The 18,880-nt window shown below is 35.2% G+C and overlaps 1 protein-coding gene across 1 annotated transcript in view; it reads left to right on the top strand.

Moving 5' to 3' along the window:
• Positions 1 to 9,001: 9,001 nt before the first annotated feature.
• LOC139979381 (carbonic anhydrase-related protein 10-like) overlaps positions 9,002 to 18,880 on the top strand; it is a 45,241-nt gene continuing 35,362 nt past the window's right edge. The window contains exons 1-2 of the mRNA XM_071990126.1: positions 9,002 to 10,198; positions 15,701 to 15,751. Of these exons, the coding sequence (XP_071846227.1) occupies positions 10,144 to 10,198; positions 15,701 to 15,751 (106 nt within the window). The 5' untranslated portion in view covers positions 9,002 to 10,143. The remainder of the gene's footprint in view (positions 10,199 to 15,700; positions 15,752 to 18,880) is intronic.

The raw sequence follows: 18,880 nt of genomic DNA, 5'->3' as shown, positions 1-18,880 counted from the left end.
TCTACACATGATGTTACGAGAGCAAAAAAGACGACTGTTATGTTAGTGAGGTGTCAGTTGACAACTGATGTGTCTCTAAAATAGCATCCGAAGTCAAATGGCCACTGTAACTTGAAATCTCAAGGTCGTATGAGGCTGCAAAGATTACCCCACCCCCTCCATCCCGCCTCACAAACAGACTTGACCCCTCAACCCTGGGAAGATGGAGCAACACATATCGGACCGTGTTATAGGTCATCTGTATAATATACACAACATGTTTATAGCTTATCTGTATAGTGTACATGACAACATGTTGAGTTTTTCTGTATAATGTGCACGGCATGTATTTAGATTATCTGTATAGTGTACACCACAACATGTTTGTAGATTATCTGTATAGTGTACATGACAATATATTTACAGGTTATCTGTATAGTGAACACGAAAACATGTCGATAGGTTATCTGTATAATGTATTCGACATGTTGATAGGTTATCTGTATAGTGTACAAAGAAAGAAACTTCTGTATTGGTGTAACGGTCCACACTCCAAACAGTGGAACAGTTGATAGAGTATCCATAATATTCGGTAGCAACCAAACAAGTTTTGCTATTGCAGGCTATCAAAACCATCACTCCACGTGCTTTCGTGTGAGTTGTTATTTCTTCAAGCTTATGTAAACCGAAAAGTATCGCAAACTTTGTCGTACTTACACGTGCATGCATCATTTATCTTTTTTATAAAAATACACCTGTTTTGACCTGACAGACCGATGGAGTTATACTAACACTGATAGGCTAAACATTAATCTATCTGAGTTTCCTATATATATACAATGTACTTTCAATTGTCTGCAGTCGGAACTTCTGATTTCTCTTTTTCTTTATCCTCAAAATGTTCTTTCTTGCAATAAATAACAAAAGTTCTTTGCTTTAGTTAATGAGAAAACAGGGTACGCTGTAAATATTGTGTGTTATAAATAAGACTCGAGAACGAACGAGCAAAATTTAGTAGCTAAATCCAAACATATGGTTTTTAATAGTCCATTAGTAGATGAAAATACACATCATGTACATAACTGCGGATGGTTCGAATATGTCAGTGGGGTCCCTGATGGATGGCGGTACCACACACACGTACCATAAGACGGTCCGTGCTCGAATGATTAATGTTGCTTGTCCATCATATATCTACAACTTGAGAAATTGAATTTAAAGCAGTCTATATGCATCACGTTCCATTTATGTGAGGCACACATAAACATCTGATTAGGAGATGAATTCTTATCAAATGATTACGATATTTCGAGGGGTGATACAATGTAGTAGGTTTCAGTTACAACTATTTTAAAACATTTTTGGACACATCAATTCTGACGAATTTTGTGTACATTTCTATTGGTACTCCGGGACAAGATAAACAAAAGCGAAATCTGGGATGTTTGCAAACAAAACTAAATATTTCTACCGTAACCATAAGCATGCTATAACGTTATTGAATGGTTGAGGCGAAATTCCACTAAAGTAAGATCTTTAAAAATTGAAAATCTTAGCCATGGCATGTTCGTGGACTATTTAGTCGGTCACATAATGGTCATACCATTATACATATAGGGAAATCAAATGTTATAGACATTAGAAAACGACCGATAAAGCAAGGCCGCTACGACGAGGGGAGGACTAACTGGACAACATAATTTTATTTGTGACAAAATCTAATTTCATATTTTACGAAAGGGTGACCTCAAGATTTTTCCAAGCATGCAAATCGTAATTCCGGATAAATCTGTGCATTAAGAACCAAGGATAAATAATCGACAAACTTTTATGCTATATTGTTATGATTATATGCAGACCTGTTTTTGCGTGTCAATGTTCCATTACTGTTCTTACAATGTTCTTTTATTGTTCTAAGTTCTAACAATGTTATTTTATTGTTCATTCAGTGCTATTTTATTGCTATTTTATAATGACAGTTCTAATAACTGTATAACAGCAGTCATTGTTTACAAAACTCTCTAGAATCTCCAAACGACTGAAATGGAAGACTAATGCCAGCTTACCATTTTTATAAGTTTGTGTTATTCAAACTGTGATGTGATCATTTATCTTTATACATTCAATTGTCATTTTACGTTGCTATCCACACGTCATTGCTTTAATATCATGTTTGGTTCGAAATGAGAAATTATCACTCCATCTATGCCTGCAGATTCATTTCTTAAACTCTCTTGTTTTCTCATCTTACTTGCAATTAATCATTGCTATTCAGAATAAGATTGCTCGTAAATTTGTGGAGAAAACCTTGACAAGAACATTTACGACCTGACAATAAGTCCTGTTTCTTCTACGTTTGTGACATTTTCTCTGAACAAAAGAGAAAAACTATGAAAATACTTCATTCAAAAATATCTATTTAAATGAAAATGTTGAGAAATGTATTTGTAAAGTTTTAACGAGGTCTCTTCGTGATGTGTGAATAGATTCAAAGCTGATCCAAGTTGTGATGAAGTTGCCATGGATGCAATATTTCAACCAAAAATCTCATAAATCGTGTTTTAAGAAGATGCAAAGAAAGGTGTTTATTTTTATATTTTTGATTCCGTCACGACATTCATCGATCATATTTCTTCAGTTTGCATGCGACCGCTTCATTTATCATCTAAACGCAGCATTGCCTTATAAGAAAGCACGTCAGTGAAGATAGTGCCGAACAACAATGTACATGCACGGGTCCCGCTTGGACACGTGTAACGCGGCACGAGCCTGCCAAGGAATCAGATTTCTCGATTAACTCGACTTCGGAATATTGCTTCAAGGATTGTAACACGTTTTGACTCCAGGGAACACATTACTCCTTGTATTAAGAGAATAACACTGTTTTCTTTCAAACCGCTCATATTAAAGATACATGTGTTAACCGTTCATATATTTATATATCTCTAATCTATTTATCAGAAAGTGCTACCACATTACACTGCTGCACCTCGTGAACTACGCCCTCGGAAATAAACGTCTCCCCTCTTATTAAACCTATGCATGATTGGTTCCAACTTGTATCATGCTAATACTTACTCAAACATTTCAAAATCACTACTTTCGTAGAGGCTCTGGTCCTCCGAATTACTCCCATGCAGCCGTTGCATGAATTATTCAAATAGATCATTGGTTATCTCAGTGTGTATATAATACTTTTAGTGTGTATGGTTGTATACGATACTTGCTGAAAGTTGAACACGCGTGTGTCCATTATCTGATATTCTAGCATATACGCTAGGGGCAATACTGGTAACCTTTAAGCCTATACCAACAGATCCTGATTTGCCTTTTCACATACACTGTTGTTTCATTGCGCCATGAATGTCTTGTTAATTGATCATACCCTCGATACAAATATTCATTTATTATTAGTTTACATTATTTGAACTTGCAAACCTTTATAATCCATTCACAAGGTTTCGTTGTATATATGCTTTTAACCACAACAAAAGATATATAATTCAATACGTTCATTTATATAGAGTATAAAGTCTTTGCAAATTAAGAGAAAGAAAGTAAGAAAGAAAGAAAGAAAATGAATTAAAAAAGTGCAGTGGAGTGTTATTACACTATGGCACACATTATTTTGATGATATTTCTCTGTATCGCATGAAGTCAACTTAATGAGGGGGGGGGGAGGGGGGGGTGGGGGTAGAACAAGAATTCATAAAACGTAGTTAATTGATCAGTATGAATAGTAAACTGATAACTAATTTTTTTTTTGGTTATTAAGTACTGTCAAGTTATCATGGTTTTACATTTAGGAAGGATGGCAAAGGAGAAGGGGGAGTATGACTAATGCATCATGGGATAGATTGTTGGAGCTGCGGAAAGTATTGCCAGTTGTAAATAGGATCTGAAATAAGCCAGCATGCAAAGCAGGTGTACATCCGTTTGCATTTTCTCACCCTACCTCACCCTACCTCATCCCACCATATACACCCAAGTCGTCTCATAAAAATGACATGACCCGTAATATTTAAGTAGACAGCAATGTGTTTTTCGTGAAAAGTGTGTAGGAGGGGAAGGTGAGGGTAGGGTTGAGTGGGGCGAGGTGGGGTGAGAATTAACGGTTATTTCTGGGGTTCACATGTCTCACTATAAAGTTGCTTTTAACAACAATGTAACGTGAAGTGGGGGATGGGGGTGGGAGGGCATGGGTGGACACGGGGAGGAGATGGGGGAAGAGTGGGGGAAGAGTGGGAAAGAGTGGGGAGGAAGGAAGGAGAAGTGATTGAAAGAGAACAGTTGAAACACTTTGTATTAACAAAATAAAGCTATCAAGGGATCAAGAATTGTCACACCGGCAAAATGGTGAGGATAACTTGACCTAACTTATTATAGGAACGATTCAATAACATATTTCTCAGAATGACTCATTTCTGTACAGGAAATGAAGAACATTAGCACGTGGAAATTGTTTACTTCTGAATACTGCTGTTCAGTTTACTCGTTCATATAGGAAATAAGCAAATCGAGATATTTTAATTTACATTTCCTCCTTTTCGGGCGCACACCGTTTTGTGCAATAATATTTTCGTTGCTAATTAAAAGTCAACGCTTGTTAGTAAGCGCATCCGGATATCAGGTTGTAATTATATACAGTCTGTAAGATACCTTGAAGCTAGCTACTACTTTCCAGCGTAATTAAATCCATGATGTGAATATATTTCGCTCTCTCTCTCTCTCTCTTCTTGACAGTTTTAACTCCAAGATACTTAATTGAAGCTTCTGTTTATTTGACAAGGGTCAGCAGATAACATGAGGTGACCAGATTGAACTTCACAACGATGTCTTTTGAAGACTATAGTCACTGTAAAGAGTACGATAAGTATATGGGATAGGAAGTGATGAATGGTTGAAATGTCAGAAGAGTTTTTAATTCTCACTAATTAAAACAAAGGTATAGGTCTGACTAAATAAACAGGTCGGCCACACATTATGGTACGCTATAATTGATTACAGTCGCAACCGGCATATATACATGATGGCAAGCCAGCAGAGAAATGGCTTTATAGGAATCACAACCAAACCTGATGTCACTGGCTAGAATCCAGCTATAGCCACACAAACATTTGCTGTATTGAAACTGTGTGAAACTGACAGACATCAACACTTACGTTAGACATTATACCCTATCGTACTGTCACATAGCCTAGCAGATGTATCTAAACTAGCCTAATTTGCAAATAAGACTGTTCTGAACTGGGGGTTGAGTTTGATAGTCACTGTTGAGGCCATATAAAACTAAGTAGACTATTGCACTACCATTTTGAACCGAGGAAAAACTCTTCCCAAAGTTGCATTGGGAACTCGCTTAAATCGGTTGAAAATGAGAATCAGAAAAATACACTCTTTTAATGTTATTATGCAAATTATATGGTCAGTGACCTGCTTGCACGGTCATTATGATAAACTCTGGTTAAATGTTTTCAATGATTGAGCATTTAACTATAGAAAGATTTACACGAAAGGCTTTGGCCCTTAGCTCAATTCTCAATCTTCTTCCCCCCCCCCCACCTCTCCCCTCCTTAACGTGTGAAAAGTACAACTATGCGGTATAGTGGTCAACCTATAAAATGCTGGTGTATAAGGAGGCACGAAATTATAGCTAACTTGTCTTCAGTTTGCATGTTAAACATTGACAACTTTTTCAAAGAAGATATTTTTGATATTTTTTAGGTTCATTAGTTTTATGTTATCTTTGTTTTTACTTTGGCTGGAATTCATTCATAAAAATGTCTGACAAAGTTTTCGACTATATGCTTGACTTATTCTTAATCTAATAAGATGATATTTTTTATAATATATCATGTAGAAGAATGGAAGCAAGCTATCACGCCAACAGTGGGGTAACAAGCAATCCCATCTCGGCACACGAAGAAAAGTTCTTTGTCAAACCTATACTACCGCCACTGTCAAACCGTGAGCGTTCGCTCAGGTACGTCCCGTAAAAATGCGTTGCCAAAAAAATAATAATAACAAAAAGAAATAATATTTCACAAAAGACAAAAACCAAAGCACATATCTCATACGAATTGCGCGATTATAAAACCGTATATCCTATACCCTTCCTATACAGGAAGATCATGTGATATATTGTATTGGCGCCATCAAGACGATGTTTGCTGTTCTGTTGATGTGTGATGATTTTCTAAATACAAGCTTCCTATACGGTAGTTAGGTAATGACCATCCGAGCGAGTAAATGTAGGCCGCGTGACTATTCTGCGTTTAGACAATATAATATAAAGGAAGATGAAAGCATCACATCGGACTTGTTACATTAAGAAAACTTCTCCAGTAAATTATGCGACTGGTAGAGCAGAGGATGTAGGGATAGAGACGTTATACGTGTCATGTTAGCCATTAAAAAAGGGCACAGACTGTGGATTGAAGAAAAAAACAGATAAATTCGAAGACCTATCAATTGCAAGTAAATCCTCTCTGACTCTCACAATCTCTCTTATATGTATTTATGTCCTTGATAATCGCGAGAGATCAAATACAAATAAAGGAAAATCAGGTTTTCGCCCTCTGGACTCCGAACAGGGTTTATTCTTCTGGCTCCCTCGGTTGTACTTACACGGGGCTCGTCAGAAAATGATTCTGAACCATGTATTGTAAAGTATACCAGAAATATGTATCGTATTGTTGTCGAAAGCCTTTTGGTTAAAGTATAAGGTTGACAGGACAAAATGTTTTTTGACTGATCCAAATGCTTTCTTATCTAGGCTGCACTTCTTGATTAGTTTAAATATTTGTTCTGGCTATCTTCACATGATTTATGAGCACGATTTTGTTCTTTTGCCGCCCATGGTTAATAAATAAAGGTAAATTGATTCGTAATCATTAATCATATCCCTAATTAAGAAGGATTGTTTAGAGTTATGTCATGACCGCGTGCAAAAGTAGGGTACTCAGACTATAAGTGAACATTTAATCTAAATTGCTTGAAATGCAGCTATAGCATGCAATTTAAACGCTTTTACTTCGCAAAAAATACTTATTTAAAAATTAAACACAGTACCGTCACAAGCGTATAGAATAGTGAGGGCGTAGATTTATTTTCACTCGTAGACGCATAGGAATAACTGCACAAATGAGGGGTATAGGATGATTTTTTAGTATGCAGAGATACCTTAACAAGTGCATGAGGGATTATTGATTTCTTAAAGGAGCGGGCAGAAAAAGGGCGCTAAGCAAACAGCCGCATATGTATGTGGGAGAAGCATAATGGCTACACCTCACGTCACATGATTATACAGTTTCAGCTCATTTTGGATTATTTTTGTTACATTTGGAAGACCATTTCAGAAGGAAACCCTGTAGATTTCTCCTGAATGAAAACCCCACCACACTGTTGCTGGCCAAGGGATCGAACCCACAACCTCCCATGCAGATGATAGCTTCCATTGAATCGAATGCAATTATAACAAATACTTTGCAACTTGCCTTGTAACTTGTCGACAAGGGACATGAACTTTAAAGGTAGATATAGGCCTACCCCTAAACCCAAAGATGAAGATGGGAAGTACGATATATTAAATCCACAGCTCTCCTGCAAATAAAAGTAATAAAATAAAAACTAATAATAAGAAGATAAATGCGGTGAACTTTATTTATCCTATGACGCGCAGACTTGGTCAATATTATATGTCAACATTATCAAGTGATTACACAGCTTTCATCAGGAAACGCGAACAACGTGGGAATTACTTAAACAACAGGCGAACGTTTTTATGTCGTAAGCCACGATGAAGCTGGAGAGACTATGAAAGCAGTTACTCAGTTGGAAATCCACTTGAGAAAGAGGACTTTTGTTTGTAAAGCGATGTTTGATTTGTCTTTGAACTTATAAAAACAGACAAGACCAAAATAATAATAATTTTATGGTAGACCAAATAAAAAACCCGTTTATTCTTCTCGTGAACTTACAAGGATAATCATGAGATGCAAAGTTTTTCATCGGTTGGTCTTGGATATGGAAGGGTCGAATGATGGAAAAGATGGGGTGGGTTGGGGTGAGATGAGATCGGGTCATTGATATGGTATGAGTGAGGGCTTTGAAATACGTGTAGTAGATAATCCGCTACTGCACGCCTTGGCGAGAAAGTGAAGGGGTTCCAAAAGTCATCATGATGGTGGATACATCAAAGTATCCAGCTATATCATAAAGATATCGATCTGTCTAACTTATAATTTACCTATCTATCTTACTATATATATGATAAGAATAAGGACCTTTATCAGCCAGCCAACCTCTCAATTTAATATGCGATACACGATAATGATAGTAGGCCTATTTGCCAAATGGAATTGATTACTCTTCAAGTACCACGAAGAACGTCCAATCATCACGATCTCTTCGACATGTTTTTTTTTTACTGTTTCTCTCTGTGGTCTCGTCCCAACTACATTCTTTCTCCGTTAATCGTATCAGGGAGATGGTTCAGATCTTATTTTGTAATTATTTTGTCTCATTTTCATAATCAAAACGAACGGCAAACTACAACTGCACTTTGGCAAAATTATGTCGAAATATATCAACAGAGTGCAACATTTTTGATAACAGACAAAGAAAATGTATGGATCTTATCTTTTGCTTCAGGCGTTTCTGTTCTGTATTGTTCCCCCCCCCCCCCCCTTTGTTCTTTCTTACACCATTAGTTCTAAGAAAACAATACACAAGTTTGAAAAACAAAAACATAAACACACAAAAAACAAAGAATCGGGTTCATACTTATATCAATACTGTTTAAATAGTTTGACGACGTTTGATTTTACTTGTCTTTAAATAGTATGGACATATCATTTAATAATTTATTCTCAAAGTTGGGATACAAATCTCCATTGTAACCAAAACTACGATTGCAAACACGCTACGACGTTCTTCGTTCCATTCTTTTTCCTCACAACAGCTTGCCTCCGTTGATTTCCGAAGTGAAGATATTCGACCGCTGACTCTCTGAAGATATTTTCTCTCTTTAGCGATTGAGGAAATTTATGTGCGATTTATACGCCGAAGGGTTCTATTTGTCCAAGTGTACAGTGGCCGGGCATCTTGACCCGAACTTTAGGTCACTTCCATCAAAATGATACAGATGTTTCGATTGGGCTGATTTACCTCCTGAGGCAGCTTTTATGTCTAACTTCGGTTGTGTTTTGTAATTGGTCGTAATTTGACGTCAAGGCGTGGCTAACAGAAAACATTCAATACGACTCCTCTTTCTTTCTTTCTTTCCTCTTATCACTGTACGCCGCACGATACTTATAGATTTGATGTTTGCTCTCACTCTCTTTAGCACGCGCTTCATTGAGTGTCATATCCGTGTAGTCGATGAGTGTTTTATCACTCCGAAGGGAGTAGACATAACTAGAAAAGTAGTAAGTACGAGCAGGAAAATATTTCAATGTCTGCTGAAAAAGGAACCTCTCTAATTTGCAGTTTTCTTGCTTTGAAACATCCGTTAATGTCAGGGATATAGCAACTATTATTTACGTCATTTTTGGAGAACAAGTGGCGGTTCTCAAAGTTTATGAGACATATAGGTTCTTTTGTTTATATTCATATTTTAATGTACTCAGAAAGAGACGAGCTCTATCCTACATCGGATGGTAAACATTCCCAAAAGTAGAACGGGTGTTGTTAACGTACATTCTGAGAAGAGTTATGACAGCTTGTTAAGAAAACTGTTGAAAGGACAAAGGCAATACTAACCTACACGGACTGAAGCCAGCTGTTTTGCTCATCACGATGGTATAAATACTCTGGCGTGTGGGAAGCCTATGCACATAAATACAATAACGTCATCTTCGTAAGATAGCAAGCTGATTCACGTTGTTGATATACACTGGAGAAAAGTTTTTCGTTTTTATTTTCTGAACCAGAAATATTGTGGAACCCATTTTGCGTGATATTGTCAGTTGACTTTGTTGAACGTTTTATCGAACTGAAGTGAGATTTGTAAATTGTGGCAAATGAAATGACGAAGCAGTCTTGAATACAAACTACTCGATTGTCGTTGTAGTTAGAAAAACTTCAACCTTGGACTGAACCGGGAAGCCATTCATAACGTGAATATACTTTCAGGAGTTGTCCACAGCGAAGCAACTATTTGCAATGGATGTGTTTCTAGAGCTCTTTATATTTACGTTTATAATTCTAAAATGCAAAGGTAAGCATTTATTATTCTTTAGCTACAACCCTCAGTTTATTCTTAAAAATGCCTTTGCTGACATACTTTATAGAAACTATCTTCATTTTCAGTCAGTGGCATATATCTCGTGTGTAGTAGAGAAGTACTGAGTTGGGTCTTCTTCGATATTAACAAATGTTTAACTTATTTCGTATTACACAATTTACCTCACATTTGAAGAAGAAAGTAACAAGAACGCATTTAAAGTATTTTGAGGGTCGGGAGAGGGCGGGTGGTGGTGCATGGGGGGGGGGGCGGCGATTATCAAGACAAGGCATGGAAGACTTAAAAGCTATGTACCTACGGAGACCGAGTAAAATTTGACAAATAATTTTGCTGAATGCAGCTATAATTTCGTTTACTTACTAAGACCTTAACAAAACCATGTGACACAAAGATGAATTAATTAGTATATCTTAGTAATTAGTATATTATTTAGTGCATCGTTTGAGAACAATGTGAAATTTGTCTCCTTGTCCAAATTATTTGTAATTAGATGTACATAAGACATAACAGTTAATGACAAGTACATTAAGTCCTTATTCGTACATTCACAGTAGGCTTTTGCCTAGGTACATATTTTATATGCTAGGAGAGCCATATATACAGGCCTAACGTGACTAATGTGTGCAGTAAGTAAGGGTTTGTTCTCGTCGTGCTGAAAGTTAGTAGGTACAATGTATATTAGAATGTGTATTCAAGTGTATTAATATGGTAGAAAAAGAACTAAATATACCTGATTTGAAAGTATAGGTATAACTGAACGTCCCGAAATACTGCACTGAGCAGGACTATGCCCTCATTAAAGATGTAAATAATAAAAAAATGATAAAATATCAATTAAAACTATCTCTGACATTTAGAAAGTAGAAATTAAAAGAGAAGAAGTAGAAATTGTAATATCAAAGGTATACTGGATATTTTGTGGTTTTACATGTCCTTAATGTATATTCAATAAAGAACACAAAACTTAAACTTCATACAGGCATCACTATCAACCGTATACTACCGTATATATTGTTTTAATGTAATGACTAATAGTCAATTTGATACTTTTCTCCATACGTTTCCTTTCTTTCTCCCTAGCGTAAACATCGTTATGTGTCCAAAATCCAAGCTTCGTTATAGAAAAAGAATCATTGCCAACAATAAAACATACAATAAATACAAACAAACATATATAAAGAATCATAGCCAAGATAGACGCCAACTAACTCTACTATATATATATATATATATATATATATATATATATATATATATATATATATATATATATATATATATATATATATATATATATATATATATATATACTGGGGAGGAGCACTTTTACAACATAAATTTGGACACTAGCTCATATCTTCTTCAGATTCCCACCTTTAATAGTTATTTAATGCAGTAAGCATGGACTTGTCGTTGGTTCTGTCTGTCGTATGGACAACATAAACCAGCATGCAAAGAATATTACATATTTCAAAATTCTCTCCTGCTCGTCATCAAGGTCATGTCGATGTAATTTAAGATTGCTATTTCCATAAATGCTGCGAAGAAAAACCCACCCTCTTGCTCAACTGATTCTTCGTAACATCTAAGGTTTCCCTGTTAAAAATAGAGTTGCCTGAAGCTTAAAGAGAGAATATATCTACCTTTCCATGGGTACGTGTTTGGTTTACTCGTGCTGAAATGATTCTATTAGAGCTGTCATTCTGTGAACTATGAATTGAAGAGAAACAAGAATCAAGGAATTAGTGTTTAATTGTCAAGGTGCAATATTACAACGAAAGTAAGGAGTTCATCTTCGTAATATAGCGAGAAAAGTCAAGTATATTTTGCCGCTGGTATTATTCTCAATAATACCGATATTAGATGTAAAAAGGTAATTCATATAGGTGAAAGAGTGGACAAGTGTTTGAAGAGTATGTCATTGTCCAATGTCCCCCCCCCCCCTAAAAAATAATTCACCTTGGGCTTGTTTTGTTATAATTTTGTTTTACTCCATGTCAAATGGAAGTCGTGCAGATATATTGTCATTAGAATCATGTTATTAAGATGTTTTTTACCAGACTAAACTAAAGCTAAAGAGTACTGGTAATTCTAAACACGTCTTACTGTTTGGATAATCGATATTAAGATATCGTGGTATATTTGAAGTTAGAACCTTTCAATCGATTAGGATACTAAACATTATCAGTATAGAGAAGTAGGCCTAGTTTGGCATTTTACGACATTTAGAGAAGTAGGCCTAGTTTGGTATTTTACGCCATTTGGAGAACTAGGCATAGTTTTGGGTTTTTACGCCATTTCACCACGAACTTCAGCCGGCTTTGTAAGTTGGCGAAAGGAAAAATGCAATTAATAAATGTCAAATTTATCTTAAAGAATAAAGTTGAGTTGATTTTCATAGCTTTTTTCTTCTTCTTTAGCGTTACTGCTCGATACTAACATGTCAGAAAAATACGTATATCATTACCTTGAGTACAGTTTTATGTCAGCTCACATGAAAACGTGAAAAGGGGAATGAACATTTTTCACAATTTGTCAGTTTTTTTGTATTAACATATCACTAATTTAAATGTGGAAAAATGTCTGGGCGAAGAAGAATATAAAATGAATTACTAATCCATTACATATTTGACAAAACCCACGCCTTTTTTATGACAACTTGCAATCTTATATTGAGGAATTCTTGATAGATGTGGTAAACAATCAAATCGAACGCCAGAAAAAAAAAACTTTTATATATAATTTCTTAAAGAATGTAATTGTGCTTGCAAATGTAACTCCCTGCATCATGTGAAACACACCTAAACGAAATTTTTGTTTTAATGCGATTTTTTTTTTTTTTACGCGTTTTAGTCATGAAGCCCGTTACTGTTTTACGAATCATAATTTCGCGTACGTCCTTACTCGAAACATTCAACACTTTTGTTGGCACATCTGCACATGTAGGCGTCGAATGATGCTTATTGCCTTCTAAGGGGGGGGGGGGGGAGGGTAAGTACTCTGCATCGTCCATACCGAACAGTGCAGTAGCTTCATGAGTGTCCCTGGTGGGAAGGGGGCTAGGACCTCGTTATTGAGAGTTCTAAAAACTTACGTCGCAAATTTACCCTCTTTTCTGTCAATATTTTTTTTATTCAAATTAATCCGTAAATTATCATGAAATAATCATAAACAGACACTGCAGATTATATTTCTCCCAACAAAATATTAAAACAAAATATTAAAAGACCAATAATGGAATGTCTTTCATCATATTCACTTTAGCTTGAATCTTTTATCTGACATTCTCCCTACATACTCTCTCTCTCTCTCTGCCTCTCACTATTTTGTAGAGTGTCATCCCCATCCTCTCCTTGATCTGATTTTGTATCTTCGTTTCTGAGTCTAAAAGCCCAGTATGTTATGATATCCTTGAATAAACTGTAAAATCATTTCCTGTCCATATATACCGTCAGATGGAAAATGTACCTTAAGCGATATAACTTGAGGCGAAAATCACTCTTCGCCGCTGATATCAGTCAGCTATTACTCGGATACCGTGTAATGTTATCAATGTATAACTATATCTATATACATATAGATGTATATGTATACATACTACAGACGAGAACCATGCATACAACTGTTACTCCAGGCAGCATGATCGTTAAACACAGTGCACTATTTTAATTACCTGTTTTCACAGAGGCAATCTATCGATTTAATAGAGCATAAGTCCCTTTGTAACAGTAGCTAGCTTTTAAATAGCTCTAGCGAAAGAATAGAATCGACCTGTGATTTATCGACTCCTCGGTTCCGTTTTTAAAATAGAGAAATTGTTAATGATAATGATGATCGTTAAAGCAATTTATATATTTGACCTATATGAATCGGTTAGAGCTATAGTATATACTCGTTTGAATTAATGATCAATTTACTCGTAACGAAGATTTATTAGAAAATATCTCAAGTAGATGAAACTAATGAAAATATATTAAACGTATTTACAGGGTTTTTGTTGTGTTTATTTGAAAATAAGTGACAAAATTATTCGTAATAAAACAAACTTATATTACCTTAGTTAGCTTTTTGCATAGGGAATATCAATTTCAATGATAGAGTAGACATCCTACGTATATATCTGAATCTACTCATTACTTCCTTCATCTGTCTATTCATTCATTCATAATCTCTTCCATTCATCTAACCATGCCTTCCTCCTGTCCTCCCTCCACCAATCTCTCAGTATCCATTGCTTTATTCATACATTCATGATTCATGCAACCATTCATCCATACAGCAACTATTCATCCACATATATATCTTTTTCTCTATCTTACTATCAGAGTCCAACTGATTGCCTATCTCTTTTGCCGTATGTTTGGCTGTTCAGCTACATCTATAGCTATCATTCTGACTCTCTCTCTCTTTATCTATCTCTACCTTTACATAAATAAATAAATATATATATATATATATATATATATATATATATATATATATATATATATATATATATATATATATACATGGCTATTTGTCTATGTGTTTGTCCGTATATCTGCATATCTATATATCCAAATCTTTCTTCTTATCTACATGCATGATCGTCCGTTTGTATGTCTGTCTGTCTGTCGTTCTATCTATTTATTTTAAGCAGCAGATGACGAGAGGCCAAAGATAATTTGCACATCTCATTCCGGAAGCTATTATTGTCGTCCAGTGTTTATGCCCAGCAGGTGATCACAACATTTTGGATGAGACGAAAATAAAGATAACTTGCGGCAGAAGGGTGTTATTGCCATTAACTTATAAAGCAAATTAACAGCTAATTGCACCCTTCTGGGCAAGAAGAGGCATTTGATGGTAGCGTTCGTATAGGATAATGAAGTACATGTTTTAGAAAGGGAATCGCCACGAGCTCTTTCAATCGTCACTGGTTTCTTATAACTATGTTGGTTGCAACCACAGTACAAAACATTTGCCTAAACATTATCCACAATTTTAAGATAGAGTCTAATGTACAAACGTTACAATCCGAAATTTAATTTTTTTTTGTGCATTTATTACCGACATATCGGTATCAATACTACCCTACGTCCTCCTGCTCTTCTTAGAAGACAGATTTTGCATCCGAGTGTTACACACTCAAACGAACATGTAAAAAACTTACATGATTTGAAAAAATAAATTACTGAAAAGAGGCAAACTAGTAAAACACAAACACTACTTTCGAAAGGGGTTTTCGAAGAACAATTTATGAAAATTAGACTTTATAGATATAGAATATAAATATTTCTAAATCTTCCCTCTCATTCCAGTTGGTATAAAACGTAGAGTTATTATACAGGATTACAGAATATAGAACATGCACGTATCATACATATCGTTCGCCATTGATCCTTGTAGATATAAATAAAAATTAAAACATAACTTTTTCGAAAAATATATTTATGAAAATATATTTTGATTTCCCTATCTTTCTTTTCATTTCAGGTATAGATCCCGACAGTTGGGACGATGCATGGAGTTATGATGATACCAAAGGTAAGAGACTAACACTGAAGATTTATTCTTAATGAAAATAAAACAAAAACTGAGGAAGATCCTGCTAGGATCGAAACGTCAGGCCCACTTATACTTGTACACAATTAGACATTATCTAATAGTTTGTTCAACTCTCATAAATATGTCTCGTCTTTCACAAGACCATTTTCAATAGCACATTATGTGTGCCAACTAGCGAGGGCCAAAAATGACTTCATTTTTTTATACGTTTAGCGATTGTGTTTAGCTGGAACAAACATCGAAAAAATAAAGTCCGTTGCATTACCTCAAACTTCATATTGATCTTTATTATTACATTTGGTCATTTTGCCTCACATATAGCTTTATATCGGCAATGTTTTATTTCATACAGAAGTTTTAACGACCCTTCATAACAACTTGAGGACCCTTAGATGGATCACCCCCCCCCCCTTCCACCCGTTTGAGTACCAATGAACTAGTGTATAACCCAAATCTCATTGTTGTTTCACAATGCACTGTGACACTGCAAACTAGTATAGCCTGCTGAGATGACTCTCAAATCATAATGAGATATGTATTTTTGTGTGTTCTTTAACTTAAACTTTTATGATAAATTTCTACTTTCATGAACAGAGAAGAAGAATCAAACGAAACATCTCGATTTAAAAAGTTACCAACAAACAACCTACTCCAAAATTGATAAACCAAATACTTTAAGTTTTTGAACATAAATCTTGAACAATTCTTAGGAAAGCAGAGCTGGTGAAATTGAACCCACAAAAGAGAGAAAAAAAATCACAAAATAACTTGAATAACATAACTCAAATTTCGTTTTTTTGACAACAGCATAATTATGTATTTTGTGAAGTGACGGAAAAGGGGGATAAATGTTCATTTACAGGTATCTCCATTGCAAAATTTAAAAAGAGAAAAAGAATATTTGCTTCCGGTCTTAAAATGTCTTCAATGCGTATGTACATCATTTAGATCTAACGAAATGCATTTGTGATGTATTCATGTACATGTATACTGAAGCCTTGTACAGTTACATTGCACACTTGTTTGTTGGTTTCTTTATGTCCCCCTTTCTTGTCAAATCTATCACGAAATATTTGAAGCTTATTAAAAAGCCTGCATCTATAACTGCACATTTTTAAGTGCTGATTATTTTTTTTTCATTCTTCGGTTCATGCCTGTTACGATGTTCATAGACTTTGAGTCTCTCAGAACAAACGTCAAAAGTTTTCACGGCATTTCATTATTTCCAGTGATTTAATGCAATATCCTCTATTTTCATTTGCCAATGTAATTTATCAATTTCGTCTCTCTTCGTTTTTTCGCGTGGTTGATTTTGTGCTCCGTTTGTAGTCGCATGGCAAATGTAAGAAACCACTTTCCCCTCTCTCTCTCTCTCCTCGCATTCCTTCAAGGTACTAGAAGCAAAAGGAGAAAAGATGTCTATATAGTTGTGCAAAACGATGGAAGTGATTTTTACCTCTTTTTTACGGACGGTTGATTTTTAGCGACGTAATCAAATTTTGATTAGATTAGGAGACCATCTCAGTCATTAGAACGATTCATAACGAAGACTACCGGTTCTTCACGATCTATAGCGAAAGGAAGCGGAAAATCACGAACCGTTGACAAAATGGGACGAAATATGATAAATAGAGCAGAAAACTTAAAAGCAATTTATGAAAGGAGGGTAAAAGAAAAAGTTCAAAAACTTTGATTATAGGAGTTATCTCTTGTCTTCTTTGCAGCGGTGATTCATTTAGAGTGTTGAAACCTTTAAACGCGCGGGCATGACATTGCAACTCCTGGGAAGATCATTGATGAGGAAATTAAAGGGATTCTGACTCAGTCAGATGTATAGTCATCCCTCAGTAAATAAATTGTTGAACTGTTCAATTGTTGATGCAAATTTAAAAAAAAAGTGCTAGTACTGTTTCTGTATCAATTCAAGGTATAAGCTTAATCTACGCAATGCTCCTTAAAGACTAAGTTAATGATGTCGTGAAGTCCTATAATGGTTAATGTTAATATATTTTAGGAATTGTAATAACTTAACGAAACCAATTCTTTGAGCTTCAATAACCAATAGGGCACATCTGGGTGACATCAAATTTCCTTGATTGCATATGATAAACTTGTTACTTGCGGTCATTCAATTTAATGTCTACTGCCTTGTCGGGCTATTGAGTGTGATGTTGCATCTGAGTACTGACGTAATGATCTGTGTATTAGACTATAAGTAATCCAGTCACATTAAATGATGTCCCTCAGATGTGTTCAGGATCATATCTCAAACATTAATGTTGTATAGAGCTACAACATGAACTGAACGCAGTGCTTATAACAAGGCTACAACATATCAACATTAAATCTGTGCCCAAAGGCATTCTTGAATATTAAATTTTGTTTTCACTTTTTATTTAGTAACTTAAATAACTTTAAGTAATTGTTTTCAGTTTTCTCATCTTGTTAGAAGGGCCATTATTCCATCATCAAAGAATCACGTGTTACGATTCATTACTTCCTAATGTATCATCCTTTCGACTGTTGTCAATCAATAATATTTGTTATATCAGGGAGTTGTTATGGAATCCATATCTATTCTAGTATTTCGTGTTAATCTAATACCCAGTGTTGATCTTTAAAAGATCGATGTTATGTCACATGACATCGGTCGACCGTTCAATTGCGCACTTAAATTAAGCCATCTATAGCATTTCCTATATCCACCAATATAAGAGAGTTGCTAAGCATGTAACGTATAACACACTTACACACACACTAATATATATATATATATATATATATATATATATAACACTAGTAATTGTTACTCAGAGTTTCACCCGTTGAGCGATCATCAGACAACTATATATATATTACTATAGTGATTAATCAACCAAACTTATTTTTCCATCAGATCGGTCTACTGTTCAATCATTTGCGCACTTCTTACTTAAAATTAAGCCATTGATTAGTTCCAATCAAGCCATAAAACACACAAATAATATATTTATGTTCTACACAATTCCGTCGTCAGTTGTTCCTCTCATCTATCTGGCAGATTTTCACACTTAATCATTGCAGACTGCGACTTTTATCATTTAGCGCTCAATTTCATTCCCTAGTTGA

The sequence above is a fragment of the Apostichopus japonicus genome, chromosome 14 (genome assembly GCF_037975245.1).
Source record: "Apostichopus japonicus isolate 1M-3 chromosome 14, ASM3797524v1, whole genome shotgun sequence".
Lineage (NCBI taxonomy): Eukaryota > Metazoa > Echinodermata > Holothuroidea > Aspidochirotida > Stichopodidae > Apostichopus > Apostichopus japonicus.
The sequence above is the reverse complement of the archived record's forward strand: the minus strand, read 5'-3'. Positions and strand labels throughout refer to the sequence as shown.